Source organism: Limulus polyphemus, unplaced genomic scaffold (assembly GCF_000517525.1).
Source record: "Limulus polyphemus unplaced genomic scaffold, Limulus_polyphemus-2.1.2 Scaffold127, whole genome shotgun sequence".
NCBI lineage: Eukaryota > Metazoa > Arthropoda > Merostomata > Xiphosura > Limulidae > Limulus > Limulus polyphemus.
Genome location: NW_013665737.1, coordinates 625,808 through 641,345, shown reverse-complemented (window position 1 = coordinate 641,345; position 15,538 = coordinate 625,808). Strand labels below are relative to the sequence as shown.

Here is a 15,538-nt window from a genome sequence, read left to right as displayed (position 1 = left end):
TAATAAAAAATGTTTCATGAGGCACACACGCGAGCAGCTTGTAGTATCTTGTGGGTAATGTAATTCGTTAGCATAACACGAGCTGCACATCTCCCAAATGATTTACAACTTATAATGGTGTGGAGAGTAGTTAGACACAGTTCAAAGGGCTATAAAAGAATAAAATTTAATTATAAATAGCATATACTGTTAAGAACTTAGAGCTAATTTGGATAAATGTTACAATTTGAAGTCATTCATAGAAAGAAAAAAGGGTAATTTAGATTTATTTCGATTTTTTGTTGTGGTTGTGAGGTCAGTCAAAATGACCGATTCTGTTTTGAGATAGGGTAAAGAAAATAACAGATAAACTATAAAGTTTTACTGAAAAACAACATTTGAAATGCATTTAGGAAGTTTTAGGGATTACATAAAGGAAATTTAAAATTTTTGAGAGGAGAAAAAGTATTTTTAATTTGCACATGAAAATTACTTTGCACATGAACTACTCAAAACAAATACTCATTATATTCATGGACAAATCTTTATTTTATCTTCTAAAAAATAATATTTCTTTAACGTGAAAGACTTATAATATTAACTGAAAGTCTGCCAAATTTTGTGAGGATATACACACTATATTGAAAGTTAGAGGTATTAAATCTACAAACACTTTAAACGAGTACAAAGATGTCACGTGGTCGTCAAATTGACATCTGATTTATTTTGTGTACAACAGATTTCTACTATTTAACAAAAGTACACTACATTTTGTGATGATACACATGGTAACTTTGGAATTATAGTCAACATTACTTCTCCAACACCTAAAACAGCTATTTATTTTTTTTTTTTAAAACAATCATGTAAGGATAATAACTTCAAAATATTTTGATGTTTAAGAAATGATAACACAAAGTAACATAAATTTAAACTGCAGTATTTCCATCACAGCAATGGTTTGTTTAGTTTTGTTGTGGTTTCTAAGAATAAATTGAAACCAATTCTTATTCCAGATGAACCTTGAAGAACAATTGACAGAGTCCGAAGCCAAAAGATTAAGTCAAGAAGCTTCATCATTAGCAACATTAGAGCACAAGGTGAGCATGTAGTTGGTCTTATCCTATTACATTAGATAATTTTTAAGTTTTTAAATATCTTTAACTCTTCATTTTTGCATATACCTCTTAACCCTCTCGCTATGGGCATCTTTTTTGTGCACATCATGAGGTTTTACTGAGTTGCATTCAAAATTTAATTAAAGTACTTTATTATCATGATATACAAATAAACTTGGCATCACAACATAGGTAATAATCCAAATTTTAATATATAAATTTTAAGTTCTTAATTTTATAAGGCAATATTTCAAAAAAATCCTCAATTTTTCCTGGTATGAGAATTGTAACATTTGCTCTATAGGAACCCCTCTTCTCTAATTTATTTACCATCCCTCTAAGAAGTATGAAATATAATGTAAATTACTCATTATAATGTTGTAATCACTCAGGCAAAGCATAATTTTTATAGCCTACAATCTTATTTGGTTACAAAGCCATAAACTAGAAAATCAGACCCCTCTTGCCACACCCACCTGTTACATCCTCTCTTTCATAAATTTCCAATGATTCTCTCTGATGTTTAATACTATATCATTTATAATCAGTTGAAAGCCAAAGTTTTAAATCTATCAAATGATGTATTATATTACATTGTTTTCTCTACATAGAATTGATTGTTTCGATTCCAGTTCAAACCTTATTCCCACAAGAAACACACTGGCGAGCTTAACTGAATTCTTAACAGCTCTTGTTGCATAGTTAGAACTCAGAAAAACTGTGGGGTTATAGGACATTGTATGTTTTTTATATGTTATTATTCTGTGTTCTTTGGCACATTATTTAATTAAATAAAAAATTATTTAGTGCAGTAGTTCCATTAGTATAAAAAAGTAGGGTTAAGTTTCATCGACAGTTGGCAGCAAAAAATAAGAAGACTCATAAAAATACTATATCGCTTGTTTTTCATGTGTATTCTTTATTATTATAATATGGGTTATAAGATATAAAAATTAAACACTTTTTAGGTTAGAAAGGTTAGATTAGGTAAAATATAAGTGAGCAACTCACAAGTAACCTGTGTGTTATGTAATTTGATAGGATAAGGTAAACCAAGTGATTTACACCTTGCGTGTCAGTAACATTAGTTAGACATGGTTCAAAGGACAATAAAATTTAAGTAGAAACAGGTGTATACTGCTACGAGTTTAAAGCTATTTAGGATAAACAAAGGTAGTTTTATGTTACAATTTGAAGTCATTTGAGAAAAAGAAAAGGATAATTTAGGTTTATTTCATATTTTTATTGTAGAATTGACCAACCTTGTAAGAGGTAGGATAGAGAAAATTACACATAAAATTTAAAGTTTTACTAAAAAATATATTTGAAATTTATTTAGGAGGTTTTAAAGATTATACAAATGAAAGTTGAGATTTTTCAGATGAAGAAAAGTATTTTTAATCTTAACATGAAAATCACTTAGCACTTGGAATAGTCAACACTTTGATTCCGTATATATACATGAATAAAACTTTTAGTGAAAATACTTCATTCAAATTTTTATTTTCTGTCTGGAAAAGATTCTTAATGATTACTGAAAGCTTGCAAAATTTCATGAAGATACACAAAACATTTTAGAAGTTATAGTATGGAAACTATAAAGATCAATTTGGGGTCAAGATTTAGGTCAAGTTGACTGAGTCCATCATGGGAGAATTAATAGCTTTGAATTAAAAATTATTTCATATAAGATAACGTTTTTTGGATTAAGATATTTGAAATTTACTGAGTTTTGAACAAGCAATGCAATTTAAACTTCAGTTTTACAGTAATTGATTTATTATTAAAGTGGCACTGTATAAAGTGAGAATCATTCATTGAACATTATAATAAAAATATTAAGGTTTATAATAACTTTTCATGTTCAACCAAGTTTTAAAATGTTCTATAGTGATTATTTCTTTGATCAAATGGTACCAGATAATTTCAAGCTTATTTTACTTTGTTTTTCAGATCAATAAGCTACAAACTGAAGCAAATAGAAAACATGAAGAACAAGTAAGAGGATTAGAAATTCAACATAAGAAAGAAAAAGATTCCTTGGTTGAATCTTATGAAGAACAACTTCAGTTAGCATATCAAAGTCATCAAAAGGAAATTGATGAATTGAAAAGGGAACTTAATCAAAAAATTATTGATAAAAATAGTGAGTAAGTAAAACTTATTTTTGAAGCACTCTACAGTATCTTACTAAAGTTTTAATAAGTTATTTATTTGAATACATTTTTATTATTGTTCATGCTAGTCATATATATTTGATAATAGAGAAATTGTTTATATACATTACAGACTTATGATAGTGTTTGAGGAAGTCCAAAGACTGAGACACAGTTTGGAGAGACTTGAAACATCAAGGTATTGAAAGTTAAAAACATATCCATAGATATATCTAATTTTTCATATGATGTTTATTATTAGTTTATCAAAAAATTAGTTATTTTAATGAGAACATTAATGTATATTTTGTGTTTTCTGTACTTACTGGAATCAGATTATTTTCAAGTATAATAATAATTCTGGCATTTCCCTATTCCTTGTGAAAAATAGAATGATAGAAATTTGAACTATGTTAGAATATAAGTGAACCAAAATGAAATACAGTTGAAATTTGCTAACATACTTTTTCTCATCAAAAATTGGTTTTTAAAAATTGACATTATAAGCAATAAATTTAAATATATATGGGGTTTGCTGTGTTGATACAGAATCCATACAGTACAGTCCAACTTTAACTACCTGCAGGTTATGAACTTGAGATGTCATGATTATGCAAGATTAACTGGAATAATTTTAAGTTATATGGTTCTTCATACAATGACAGCTATTACGATTATTAGATACACTCAGTGCAACCACTTTGAAAATAGTGTGAGAAAACAAGATGGGGTTATCTGAAATCTTGAAACTCTTAAAAAACAAAAATTTATAGTGTTCTTACATGAATAGCAGGAAATTTCATGCTTTGCATTTGTACCATTATGAATCACTTTTTTGTCTCCTCCTTTCTTTATATATACATGTTAGTCATTAATATTAACTTCTGATCAAAGGAAGCTACCTATGTAGATCAGAACTAAAAATGTATATACCTAGTAATGAATATAGCTAATTAAATATAACGTTCAAACTGTACTACTTAAAATGATTAGAATGCTGTTTCATCAGTTGTGTATCCTTGGTGTTAGATATTTTCATCTGTAAACCCAATAATATCTCGTAAGGTTCAGCCAATCCAGTTCTAAAATTCATAAACTAAGCTAACAATGAGAAATAATTGAAAAAATAAATAATATAAGGAGATATATTAAATATTATAACCACCACTGTGTGTCTGTACTGTGAAAAAAGTTGTATTTGGCTTAGCCAGCTTAATGGCTTTAAGTTAGTTATAAGTCTAAAGTAGTGGTGCTAGTTCATTCAGGTCATTATGGGATATACAAAGATATACTAACAATTTTAATAGTATTAGTCTAAGTAGGAGTAAATTCCAGCCTGTACATGCTGGTACACGTTTGGTAACTCTCAAATCTCTCATATCCTGGATGTTATTATTTGGTTAGCTATTAGGGAATGTATTTAATGAAAATCTAAACAACTGCAAGGTCTTTGTATATCAACTTAGCTGTAAAAACTGTATAATAATTGGAAAAGGATGGACATAAAAAAAAGTTAAAATTTATTCCTGTGCATTAACAATGTATGTCTAATTTTAATAAAACATCACACTTCAAACATTCATTATCATTTTTATTCACAATAGACACATTATGATGTGCTTGTAATATATATTACTCTCTCTTTTTATATATACTTTAAAGCAGGGATAAATCTCTGGAATAACTTAGTGTCAGTACTCAATAAACCTGCAAGGCAAGTTTGCAATATACCTACATGATTTCTAAAGTTATTTAATCATTTAACAGAGAAGTAAGTATTGTAAAAATTGTACTATAATAACTGTGTTTATATATTAAGCAAAAAAATATTTGGGCAGGTATTTAGCACTGCCCCTAAATCTATTTTTGAGTATTAAAGGCTTGTATCATAAACAGTGTGTTCATAAATTGAAAAATTAAATGGATGGCTGAATATAAAAGACAAGTTCACCGAGTTTCAACTGAATGAAGTGATCGCACCTGAAAATGAAACCTTTGTATATAGTATTTGATGAAAGAAATTATCACATCTGATGACAACTAGAGATTGGAACCTTTGTGTATAGTACTTGATGATGAAATGATCTCACCTGATGACAACTAGGGAGTGAAACCTTTATATATAGCATTTGATGAATGAAATGATCACTCCTGATAATAACTAGAGAAGGAAACCTTTTTGCATAGCACTTGATGGAAATCTCAGGTTTTGAATACTTGTGTATTAACTGCTATAATTTGTTTTCAGCAAGCTACCATGCTGCAGGCATGTGATAAATATATTAAGTTTTGAATACATAAGACTCAATAAGTTTGACAGATTCAGCAAAAATTGTCAGAGTGAATAGGGCCAGAAAAGCGACTCAAACAACAGGTAAATTTGACTGAATAAATATACCTTTACTTAATAGTGTGATGATCAATTATCACCAGAATATACCTGCACTCAAAGTTAAATTGTAAATACTTTCTTGAGGCATTAAATGTCCTTCAGAAGGAAATTACTAATTAACATTGCAGTTTTTAATGTTAGTTTTAGTTGAATTCAGAAGCAACCTAAAATATGTAACTTCATATTGAAGCCTATTAGTGAATTACAAGTAAGGTAAATAGAAAGATGTAGAAATAGAAGAATAATTGTTTTAAAGCAGACAACATAAATAAGGTTATTTTCACTTTTTTTGTGTAAATATTTAGATATGTCCAAAAATCATGGAATTGGTTCGAGAGAAGTAAGTAGCGATATTTCATTGCACCAAAAAACAAAATTTATCATAAGAATAACAAATTTGCAGTATCATTTGATTATTCGTCAGGTTACTCTACACATCTTTTTTTTCCAATGACATCATTCTGCTGGAAATTTGAACTATATATTTTTAAAAATTTTAAACAAAAACAGATTTTATGCAAACCCATGAAAAAGGAGATGCATGTTATTTGTTATATAGTATTAATATACTAGGTACATATAATAACAAGATAACTGTTTCTACTCTGATTGCTGTATAAAAAATTAATTATCTCAACTGCAAAATACGGGTTTTTTTTAATAATTTATCAACTGTAGATCTGCTTTATTCACATGCTTAAAATGTTAGTGTTATTTCTACATGCATAACTGTAAGCTTAATGTTTAGCTCTTGTGATATTATTCACAAAATAAAACATTTCCTACAAAGCCAGTTTCTAAAAACTTAAAACAATCTTTACAAAAATTAGTGAAATTATCTTATTTACAGGGTTTTGAAAAACTAGCAGTATTTTTTTTAGATATAATTAATTTGAATGGAAATGAAACACTTGTGGTTGTATAAACTTATACAAAAACTGAGAATGTCAGAAGTGACCTAACAACTAAGTTAGCTTATGTGGAGTAATACAGAGCATTTGGTACAATATTCCACAATTATATGAAAACAAAGTGTAAAGCAAAGGACTAACATACAAAATACTACACTGTACAAAATGTTTTTTGTTTTCTGTAATAATGTCTCGCAATCAATCATCATCTAGTAGTAATTGCCCATTGTTTGTGACTCATTTATGTGTGTTGTTTGCATACCTTACTATAATGGAACGATGGTGCCATCTGTTGTGATGAAATACAACAAGATCTCAATGCCACGAGTGATTGAGGCTCATGAAATGTTGCATCATCTATTGAATGGCACCACAAACAAAAATCCATTAAAAAAATTCACACACTTTGGGTATTCAAGATTCAGATAGTTAGAAAAATAACTATGGTATGTGCAACAACCATTTCTTTATGACAGAACACAATTATAAATAAAAGTACTTTTTTCACAGTAAGAACATGAATTTCAGTAGGACTGTATGTTAAGGTTTGATTATATCTAAATTGATGTAATTTTTAAATGTAGTACTAATAAATTGGAATTCTTAAAAAAAAAGTTTTTTTTCAATAAAGGATAGCACTTTCAATATATCAAAACATTACAGTTTATATGAGTAAAATTTATGAAAATATTGAGCTCTGTACATTGAATCATTTTGATGCAATGAATTGCATATGACTAAAGAGCACAATCCAAACACTTTTCCTGTGTAGTACTTCCCAGACAAAATTACTTTTTTAGCATATGTTTTCTTTTTAACAATGAGGTATGAATACTACAGTTACAAATTGTTTTCAATATCATTTGTGTATGTGTGTATATACACACACACACATCTGCAGGTCATATGTTTAACACAGTTGAAACATATATATAGATACATACCCCAAAGTACACATTTCCTGTGCAGTAATTTTTCTTTTTCTGCAGTTTCTGTTGTTTCCTTAGTGTCAGTTTGCTATGTTCATTTAACAATATGTGGAAAAATTGTGTAGACAAAACTGCAGTTTTTTTATGTTTCGTGTCTTCCTAGAAGTCAGATCCTATCCAGGTTGCAAGCTCTCTTACAGTTTCACTGGCTGGAAGCTTTAGATCTCTTGTATGGGAGTTCCTCTACTGTTTCAGAGAAGGAAGACAAGGTGACTTTTTAAAATTGTTGTAAAGAATGAATTTTTAGATAAAAGAAAACTTTTGGAAATTTGTAAATCATGTTATTTAATTCAAATCAACTCCTTTAATGTTGTTTAAATAGTTCAAGAAAATTCATATTTGATGAAAGGTTTTTTATTAATGTTTAAAATAATGGTCTATTCCAGAAGTATTTTTTTCATTCAATATTATATCCAAAATTTCACAAATATGTTGCAGATTATTTAATGTATTATTATGAGTTGTTTAATAAGATGTTTATTATTGGCTTAGTCCATTAATAATGTACTAATGGTTTTGAAGCAGACTTATTGTAGTATAGCCAGGGTTTTTTTTACCACTAAGTATTACTGCTGTATATGTTTGAGTGTACAGTATACACGGGGTATTACAAATTTAAAAATCTTGTTTTATAAATTTGCTATATTGGCAAAAATAAAATTATTTTAGTTGTTTTAAGTGCATGCCTATTAAAGATCTTAAATGTAGCAGGTTTCTTTGTTATAATTAAAGGTTATAATTAAGCTGAATTTTCTTTCAATACTGGCTTTGATATTTGACTGTAAAACTAATCACCAGTTACACTGTTGTTAGATACACACATTTTATAATTCATCATAAAAATAAGGAATTTTTTAACTTACTGTAACTTTGTGGAAATGATACTGTTCAACAAAGTTTTTTTGTTTGTTACATACTAGTACATGTAATGATAAATTTGGTGAGCCTTATTTGAAGTTTCAGTCAATGATTCCTTCTAATACACAACTCAGGACATTTAAGGAATATTTGGAGTTGTCTTTATTCTAGCTACAACAGGGCATAATTACTACTATTATATAATGGTTGTATCATCCCCTTCTGTTAATTGTTATGCTAAATAAGTGTCAGGTGATTGTTCATGTGATCTTTTACATCCACTTAGCAGTATATAATATTGAAGGAAACTTAGTGTGTTCTTAGCTTCTTGAATAACAACAGTGTGTGTAAGAGTTGTAGATTGATGATGAAAGTTGCTAGGACCCCAAGACTTTGATGATGATCAAACACAACACTTCATTTCAGGGTGATTAGCAGGATGTGGACTTGGTTCCAGAGCACTAATACAGTTGGCTTAAGACCTAGACAGACTTGATACAGTGATTGAGCCTAAGCTTTCTAACTTAAGCAACAGTTCAGAACATTAATCGGTTGGTGATTCAGTATTCAAATGGTCTGAAACAAGCTTCTTAAGGTTGGTCTTTGTGCCAGGCTACCAGTGGTTTACATTCTTCTATTCCATCATTACATAACAGTCTATCTTCAGTAGTTATAGTGTGAATTTCTTTTCAAAATTGGCAAAACATGATTATTATTAATTAACCCTATTAGGATGGGCACCTATATTTTACAGAACTTTGTGACCACTATGTAACTATGGTGTTATACATACTGAAAGCACTAATTGTATCTTCATGGAACTTGGCAAGCTTTCATTAAACTTTAAACAAAAAAATTTCTGTTTAATTATATAGTGTCAATGTTGGCTGCACCAAGTGCAAAGTGATTATTAAGATTAAGAATATTTTTATCTGAAAATTTTCAAATTTCGTTTCCATAATCCCTAAGATCTCCTTCATAAAAATGGAATGTTTTCTTTTTTCAAAAAACTATTTTATCTGTTATTTTCTCTACATTATACAAGGTTGGTCAATTTGACCAATCTCGTAACCACGCAAAAAAATTTCGAAATGAATCTAAATTACCCTTTTTTCTTTCTAGAATGACTTCAAATTGTAACATGAAACTACCTTTGTTTATCTTAAATAGCTTAAATATTGTAACAGTATACCTCTGTTTATACCTAAATTTTAGTGTTTTATTGCCCTTTGAACTATGTCAACTAATATTCCTGCCATAAAATTTTAAATTACTTGGTGAATGTGCAAGCTTACATTACTCTATTGAATTACATAATGCATGGGCTACTAGCGAGAAGCTTGTAAGCATACCTCTTGAACAATTTTTATTGTTATTTATTTTACCTAATATAACCTAAAAAGTTTCTAATTTTTACATTTTAGATACTTTTATAATGATAAATAAGGAGTACACCTGAAAATCAAGAAATAAAGTATTTACCTGGGTTGTCATCTTTTTGCTGTTAACTGTTGATGACACTTAACCTTACTTTTTTATACTAATGATACTACTGCAATAAATAAGTTTTTATTTAATTAAATAATGCTCCAAAGAACTCAGAATATTAACATGCAAAAAGCAGAATACATCCCATAACTATCACAATTATTGTAGCTTTTTTAACTATGCAGCAAGAGCCATTAGAAATTCAGCTAAACTTGTCGATTTCTTTCCCATGAGAATCAAGTTTGAACTAGAAGCAAAACTGACAATTATCAGTGCAGAAAACAACATAATGTAATACTTCATTTGTTAGATTGAAGCTTTTGCTTTCTATTGGTTCTAAATGATATAATATTAAATGTTAAAGAGAACTATTTCAAATTTGTGACAGTTGGGGGGGGTCTCATTTTCTAGTTTATGGTCCTGAAACCATATAAGATCATAGGCTATAAAAATTATGCTTTGCCTGAGTAATAATAATATTATAATGAGTAATTTATGTTGAATTCCAAACTTGTTGGAGGGGTGGTAAATAAATTAAAGAAGTGGAGAGACATAGATAACAAATGTCACAGTTCTCATATTAGGGGAGGTTGAGATTTTTTTTCCAAATATTTCTTTATAAAATTAAGAACTTAAATAATATTAAAATTGCATTTATTAACTATGTTTTGATACCAAGTTTCTTAATAAATATTGTTAATAAAGTAGCTTAATTAAATTTTGAATGTAACTGCGAAAGATGTGCACTTTTACCTACCCGATGCAAAAGGGTTAAACTTGTCACACGACAATAGTATTTCCTTAAGGTCTTTCAAGAAGAAAAGTATATAATAGTGTTTCAACCACACTATCTGCCATATTTGTTGTGGACAATGTTTTTTGCTCAGTACAGAACTCATCAGACTGGCTGGGACACAACAAATAGAGTAGTGGTCAGAACACTGTTTATATAAGCCATTTATATCTTGAAAAACACTTAAGGACTGAATAAAGAATGTAGTGTTAAAAATATAATACAATGTCTTGTAACAAGTATAATTAAATATCATCATACATCAGCTTAGGAAAGGCATTCACACCATAAGTTATCTTCAGTAGTGTAAAGAACATGTAGATTTGTCAAATGACGTGAGTATACATCTTGTTCGTAGACAAGTTAACTTCACATTACAGCTAGATACGAGATGTGCAAATTGTATGTCATATTGTGAAATCAGTCATTCATAAAATGTTTACAGCATGCTTGTAACATTTTTAAAGAGTGTATGGGAACAGATCCAACCCTATTTTCACGGAGGAAAGATGCACACATGGAGGTAGTGATAAACTTGTACTTGTGTGTATATATATATATATATATAGATTCACTTTTGGTAGTCATAGTCATCATTAGGTATTGTGACATGGTGCTTGAATTGTCATATGATGTCGGGATGCAATCTTACAATCATCATTGTTGACGTACAGAAGTCAGTCACTTAGAACTTTCTTTTTTAATGAATAATAATCCATGTTCCCACTGTGTTCAACTGTTTATCAACTTCAGAGAAGAAAAAGATATTGAGTGAATTACAGACTAGCCAATATGCTTTGAATCCAGTTGAACATGTATGGAGTGCTCCCAGAAAACACTTGGCAACACATTATTCACTGCCAGTCAGTGTTGATAAACTAGAATTAGCTCTGATAGAGGAGTGTAGTACTATATATAACACAAGTTATATATATATATATATATATGTGTGTGTGTGTGTGTAGGTCCCATGACATTGTCATGTGACTACCATAAATCTTCATAGTGTGCTTACACAGAAGTTTTGGAATGAATACTGAGGCTTCTCTAATATTCATTGCTTTACTTCTGCAGTTGTGTATTGTTGCTTAGCCGTGATAAAAAAAAAAAAGGAGGATTAACTATGTTTTCACATGTATAAGAGGTTTCCACTCTATGTCATCAAAGAAGTGAATGCCAGAGAGTCCCAAGATTTATCCCAATTAAGTTTTGAATACTGGATGACTGTAAAATGTACATTATTCAAAAAGTTGCATTATTTTTATTTGGTGTGGCATTAAAATGGATGATCCTGGAAGTAAACTCATCAATTCTGCAAGTTTTTCAAATGATTGTGAATTATTCTTTTTTTTTTTCATGGGTTTGTGTGTGGAATAGCAGGATTCCAGGTGGACAGAAATCTTGCAGATGATAAAATCCTTCCAGAATTTGGTGAAATTATATAGTGAGATTGACTGAAACTGGCTATGGCATATAAATTTTTCCTTATTTTTTTATAACATTCTGCAATATATATATGATTCATACTTTCTTCATTTCAGAATTCCTGGACAGAACTGGATAGAACCAGCAATATTGAAACAGAAACAAAGAAAACGGACATAAACCCATCATATCTCTGGTCAAATGATGTATCTCAAAATCTTGTGAAAACCTTGTTTAAAACAAGTGAAAATTTAAATGACTCGCATCACTTGAAAGAGAAACTACATAACAAATGCCAGAGTGAATCAAATGACACACTTTCACATCCATACAAATCAGACATTGCTGGATTGAGAGATCTTTACTGGTATCCAGTCACTGAAGATATTCAACCAATCCAAAACTCTGTAAGCATGGCCAATAATGTGACTCACCCAAACAAAAAACATCCAAATATTGCTGATAATGTACAAACAGTCTTTTCATCAAATGAGGGTACATGTAGCCTTACTGGTTTTGATATGTCAAAAGATCTGAAGTTGATTGTTCCACAAAAACTTGAGAGATCATTGAATCGAGACACAATACCAAATGAATTGCTTGATATCAGAAGGGATTTTTTGGAAACTAGGTCTTTACATGAACTTCCTAATGCAAAGGAATATGTTGAGTCAACAAATTGTGAAGTAATTAACAGAGATTGTACTGAAGACTTAGATATAACTAATCACACATCTGCAAAGCTTGATATTATATCTGCTGTAAAATTAAATCCTCTCACTGGTGTGAGTTGGGAAAATCAAACATTTATGACTCCTAGAATCTCAGAACAGCCAATGTACTACAACATTTGCAGTATAAATCACTCTCTCTTTCCCAAGGCTGATTTTAGTAATAATTCTCAGTTATTAGATACTCAAGTAATTCATCCAGTAGTTTCCAAAGACAGTAGTACTTTTCAGCCGGTATCCTCCGACTACAGCAGCATGGTTCATTCAGTAACTTCAAACTGTAATAATAATACTACTATTCAGCCAGTAACCTCCAACTACAATACCACAGTTCAACCAGTTACTTCTATTATTCATAATACCACAGTTCTCCCATTAACCTCCCATCATAGCAGCATATTTCAGCCAGTACTCTCCAACCTCATTAACAGAAATCAGCCAGTAACTTCAAGTAGCTCATTTCTTAACAACATAGCATTACCATTAACTTCAAACCAGACTCTTGACTTTGATGTGCAGCCTGTGTTTTCCCATGTAATTAAGCCTGTAGAGTTAAAAACTGACCTTAAGAACCTTACACAACTACTTCAGTTAGGCAGAGATCCAGGTGACAAACAAAAACCTTATAATTATAATAATAATAATGCAACTGAAGTTATTGAACCAAAATTTTCCAAGTCATGTTATTCTACAGCCTTTAACTCTTGCCCCTCTAACACATTAAGTCCTCATTTAGATAATATTAACTCAGCATACTTGGTAGCATCTGACAGTGATCATAACAAAATTGTTTCATCATTAGCTTCTAACTCTGTTCTCGCTAGCTCAGTTCAGTCAGCAGATTCAAACCTTACAAACACAGTTTGCTCAGTAACTTCTAGATCAAATCTCACTAATTCTAGCCAGTCTGTGACCAGTAGACCAGACTTTACCAACTCAATTCAGTCAGCAGAATCTTGTTCAGTTTCTAACAGAACATCTACCATCTTGAACAATGGTTGTCATCCGTCCAATATGATAGATTCTGATATAAAAGATGATCTTACTGGTAAATACAATTAAGTTCATTATTTGTATTGTTTTGATAAAAAACTATTAATTCAGTTAGTAATTTAAAATGTTTCTACAATACCCTTGGATATATATATTCATTCTTAATCAGAAGAAAATGCTTTTGGAGAGGGTAATTTTAATACCATTAAATTGTATTTACTTGATAGGTGTATTGGTAATAGTATTTATGTATATACATTGTACTAAATTATCAGTGTTATCCAGTTGAAAAATCTTTTATATTTGTAAATATTTTTTTGTGTGTTGCATGACTTTGAACAGACAAAACTACTGAAACTTTTGAAGACTGGCTCAGTTCTAAAGAGAATTTCAAGAAGTAAGTGCAGTTAAAGACTGAAGTTTACTGTTACTTTGTAGCATATTTATGAGTTGATCAAAAGGTTGTGTTGACACATATATTTTAAAATTTCAGCACAGAAAAAATTTGTAAAATGAAACTAAAGCTGTTTGTGGTATATCAAACATTTAATTGTTGATAAGTCCATTTTGAACTTCTAATCAGAAACATAACCAAGCAATCTATTTAATAAATCTGTTCAGTTGGCCTGTAAAATTCTGATATTTAGTTTAACCATTTTTATTGGCAAAAATTTGGTCAAAATTGAGTGTTTTTTGTTGAATAACTTTGCACATGTGGCTTATATTTAGACCAAATTTGACACCTAAATTTAGGTTGTAAAGATCTATCACTTTACCAGGTTTGAAAAAATCCATGAAAGTTAAGTATGTTTTGCTATCAAATAAAGTTTCCATACTTTTGGTGCGAAGCAAAGAAAATAGGAAGAAATTCAATCAAAATTGGAGATTTTATATCTTGTGTATTTTTTAATGGATTGATTTGAAATTTGGTATATGAAGTAAAGGCCCAGTAGAGCACATCTACTGAAAATATGTGATAGTTTGGGCTACCACAGTTTGAGCTGCAGAAAGTGGAAAATTGCTAAACTATCACTCCTGTTAATAACACAAAGTGTGTCCTGCAGGTTGTTTTGGCCAAATGACAAACTACTGTGTGTCTTGGTTGACTGTTAAGTCTAGTGATATATTTGTGGATTCTAACATTGCTCAGTAAAAATTACATATGAAAAGATTCATGTTCTTTAATTTCAAATCTAAGTCTTTACTGAAGCCATTTAGTGTTGGTTAGACTAGAGATTTTGTGGTATTGTACATTTTACTTGTACTTGTAAATGATAAAAACTATTTTCTAGTTTGGATTGATAATAAACGAGTTTCCATTAGTTATTATGGACATATTTAAAAACACATTCTATATGGTTGCAATGCCTTATTTTTGATAAAGCAGCTATGAAAAGGTGGAGTTGACAGTGTTTGTTGGTAAGGCTCTGTTGAGAAATACTTAATTTATTTTTAGCTTTAACCCACCTTTTATATATATTCTAGTAATGTTGTAAGCATAGATTGTTTATTCGATGACGAGGAACCCACTTTGAGACTAATAATGGCTGGAGACGGCTTAAATGGGTAATGAAGAAAAACTTTAATATAAGTTTAACATGACAGCAAATGTACAACGTTTCGACAAGGTTTTGTCATCATCAGATGTTTATGATATACCTATAATATCTATAGTGTAAAGAATTTGTTGTACATACGTTTAACT

General features: G+C 29.8%; 1 protein-coding gene across 2 annotated transcripts in view; it reads left to right on the top strand.

The window, feature by feature from the left end:
* The window catches only part of LOC106473172, a 42,890-nt gene that overhangs the window by 24,724 nt on the left and 2,628 nt on the right, over positions 1–15,538 (top strand). For both annotated transcript variants that reach the window (XM_022402656.1, XM_013933857.2), the window contains exons 9-14: positions 996–1,079; positions 3,051–3,247; positions 3,387–3,452; positions 7,649–7,754; positions 12,226–13,888; positions 14,176–14,230. In XM_022402656.1, coding sequence (XP_022258364.1) covers positions 996–1,079; positions 3,051–3,247; positions 3,387–3,452; positions 7,649–7,754; positions 12,226–13,888; positions 14,176–14,230 — 2,171 coding nt within the window. The remainder of the gene's footprint in view (positions 1–995; positions 1,080–3,050; positions 3,248–3,386; positions 3,453–7,648; positions 7,755–12,225; positions 13,889–14,175; positions 14,231–15,538) is intronic.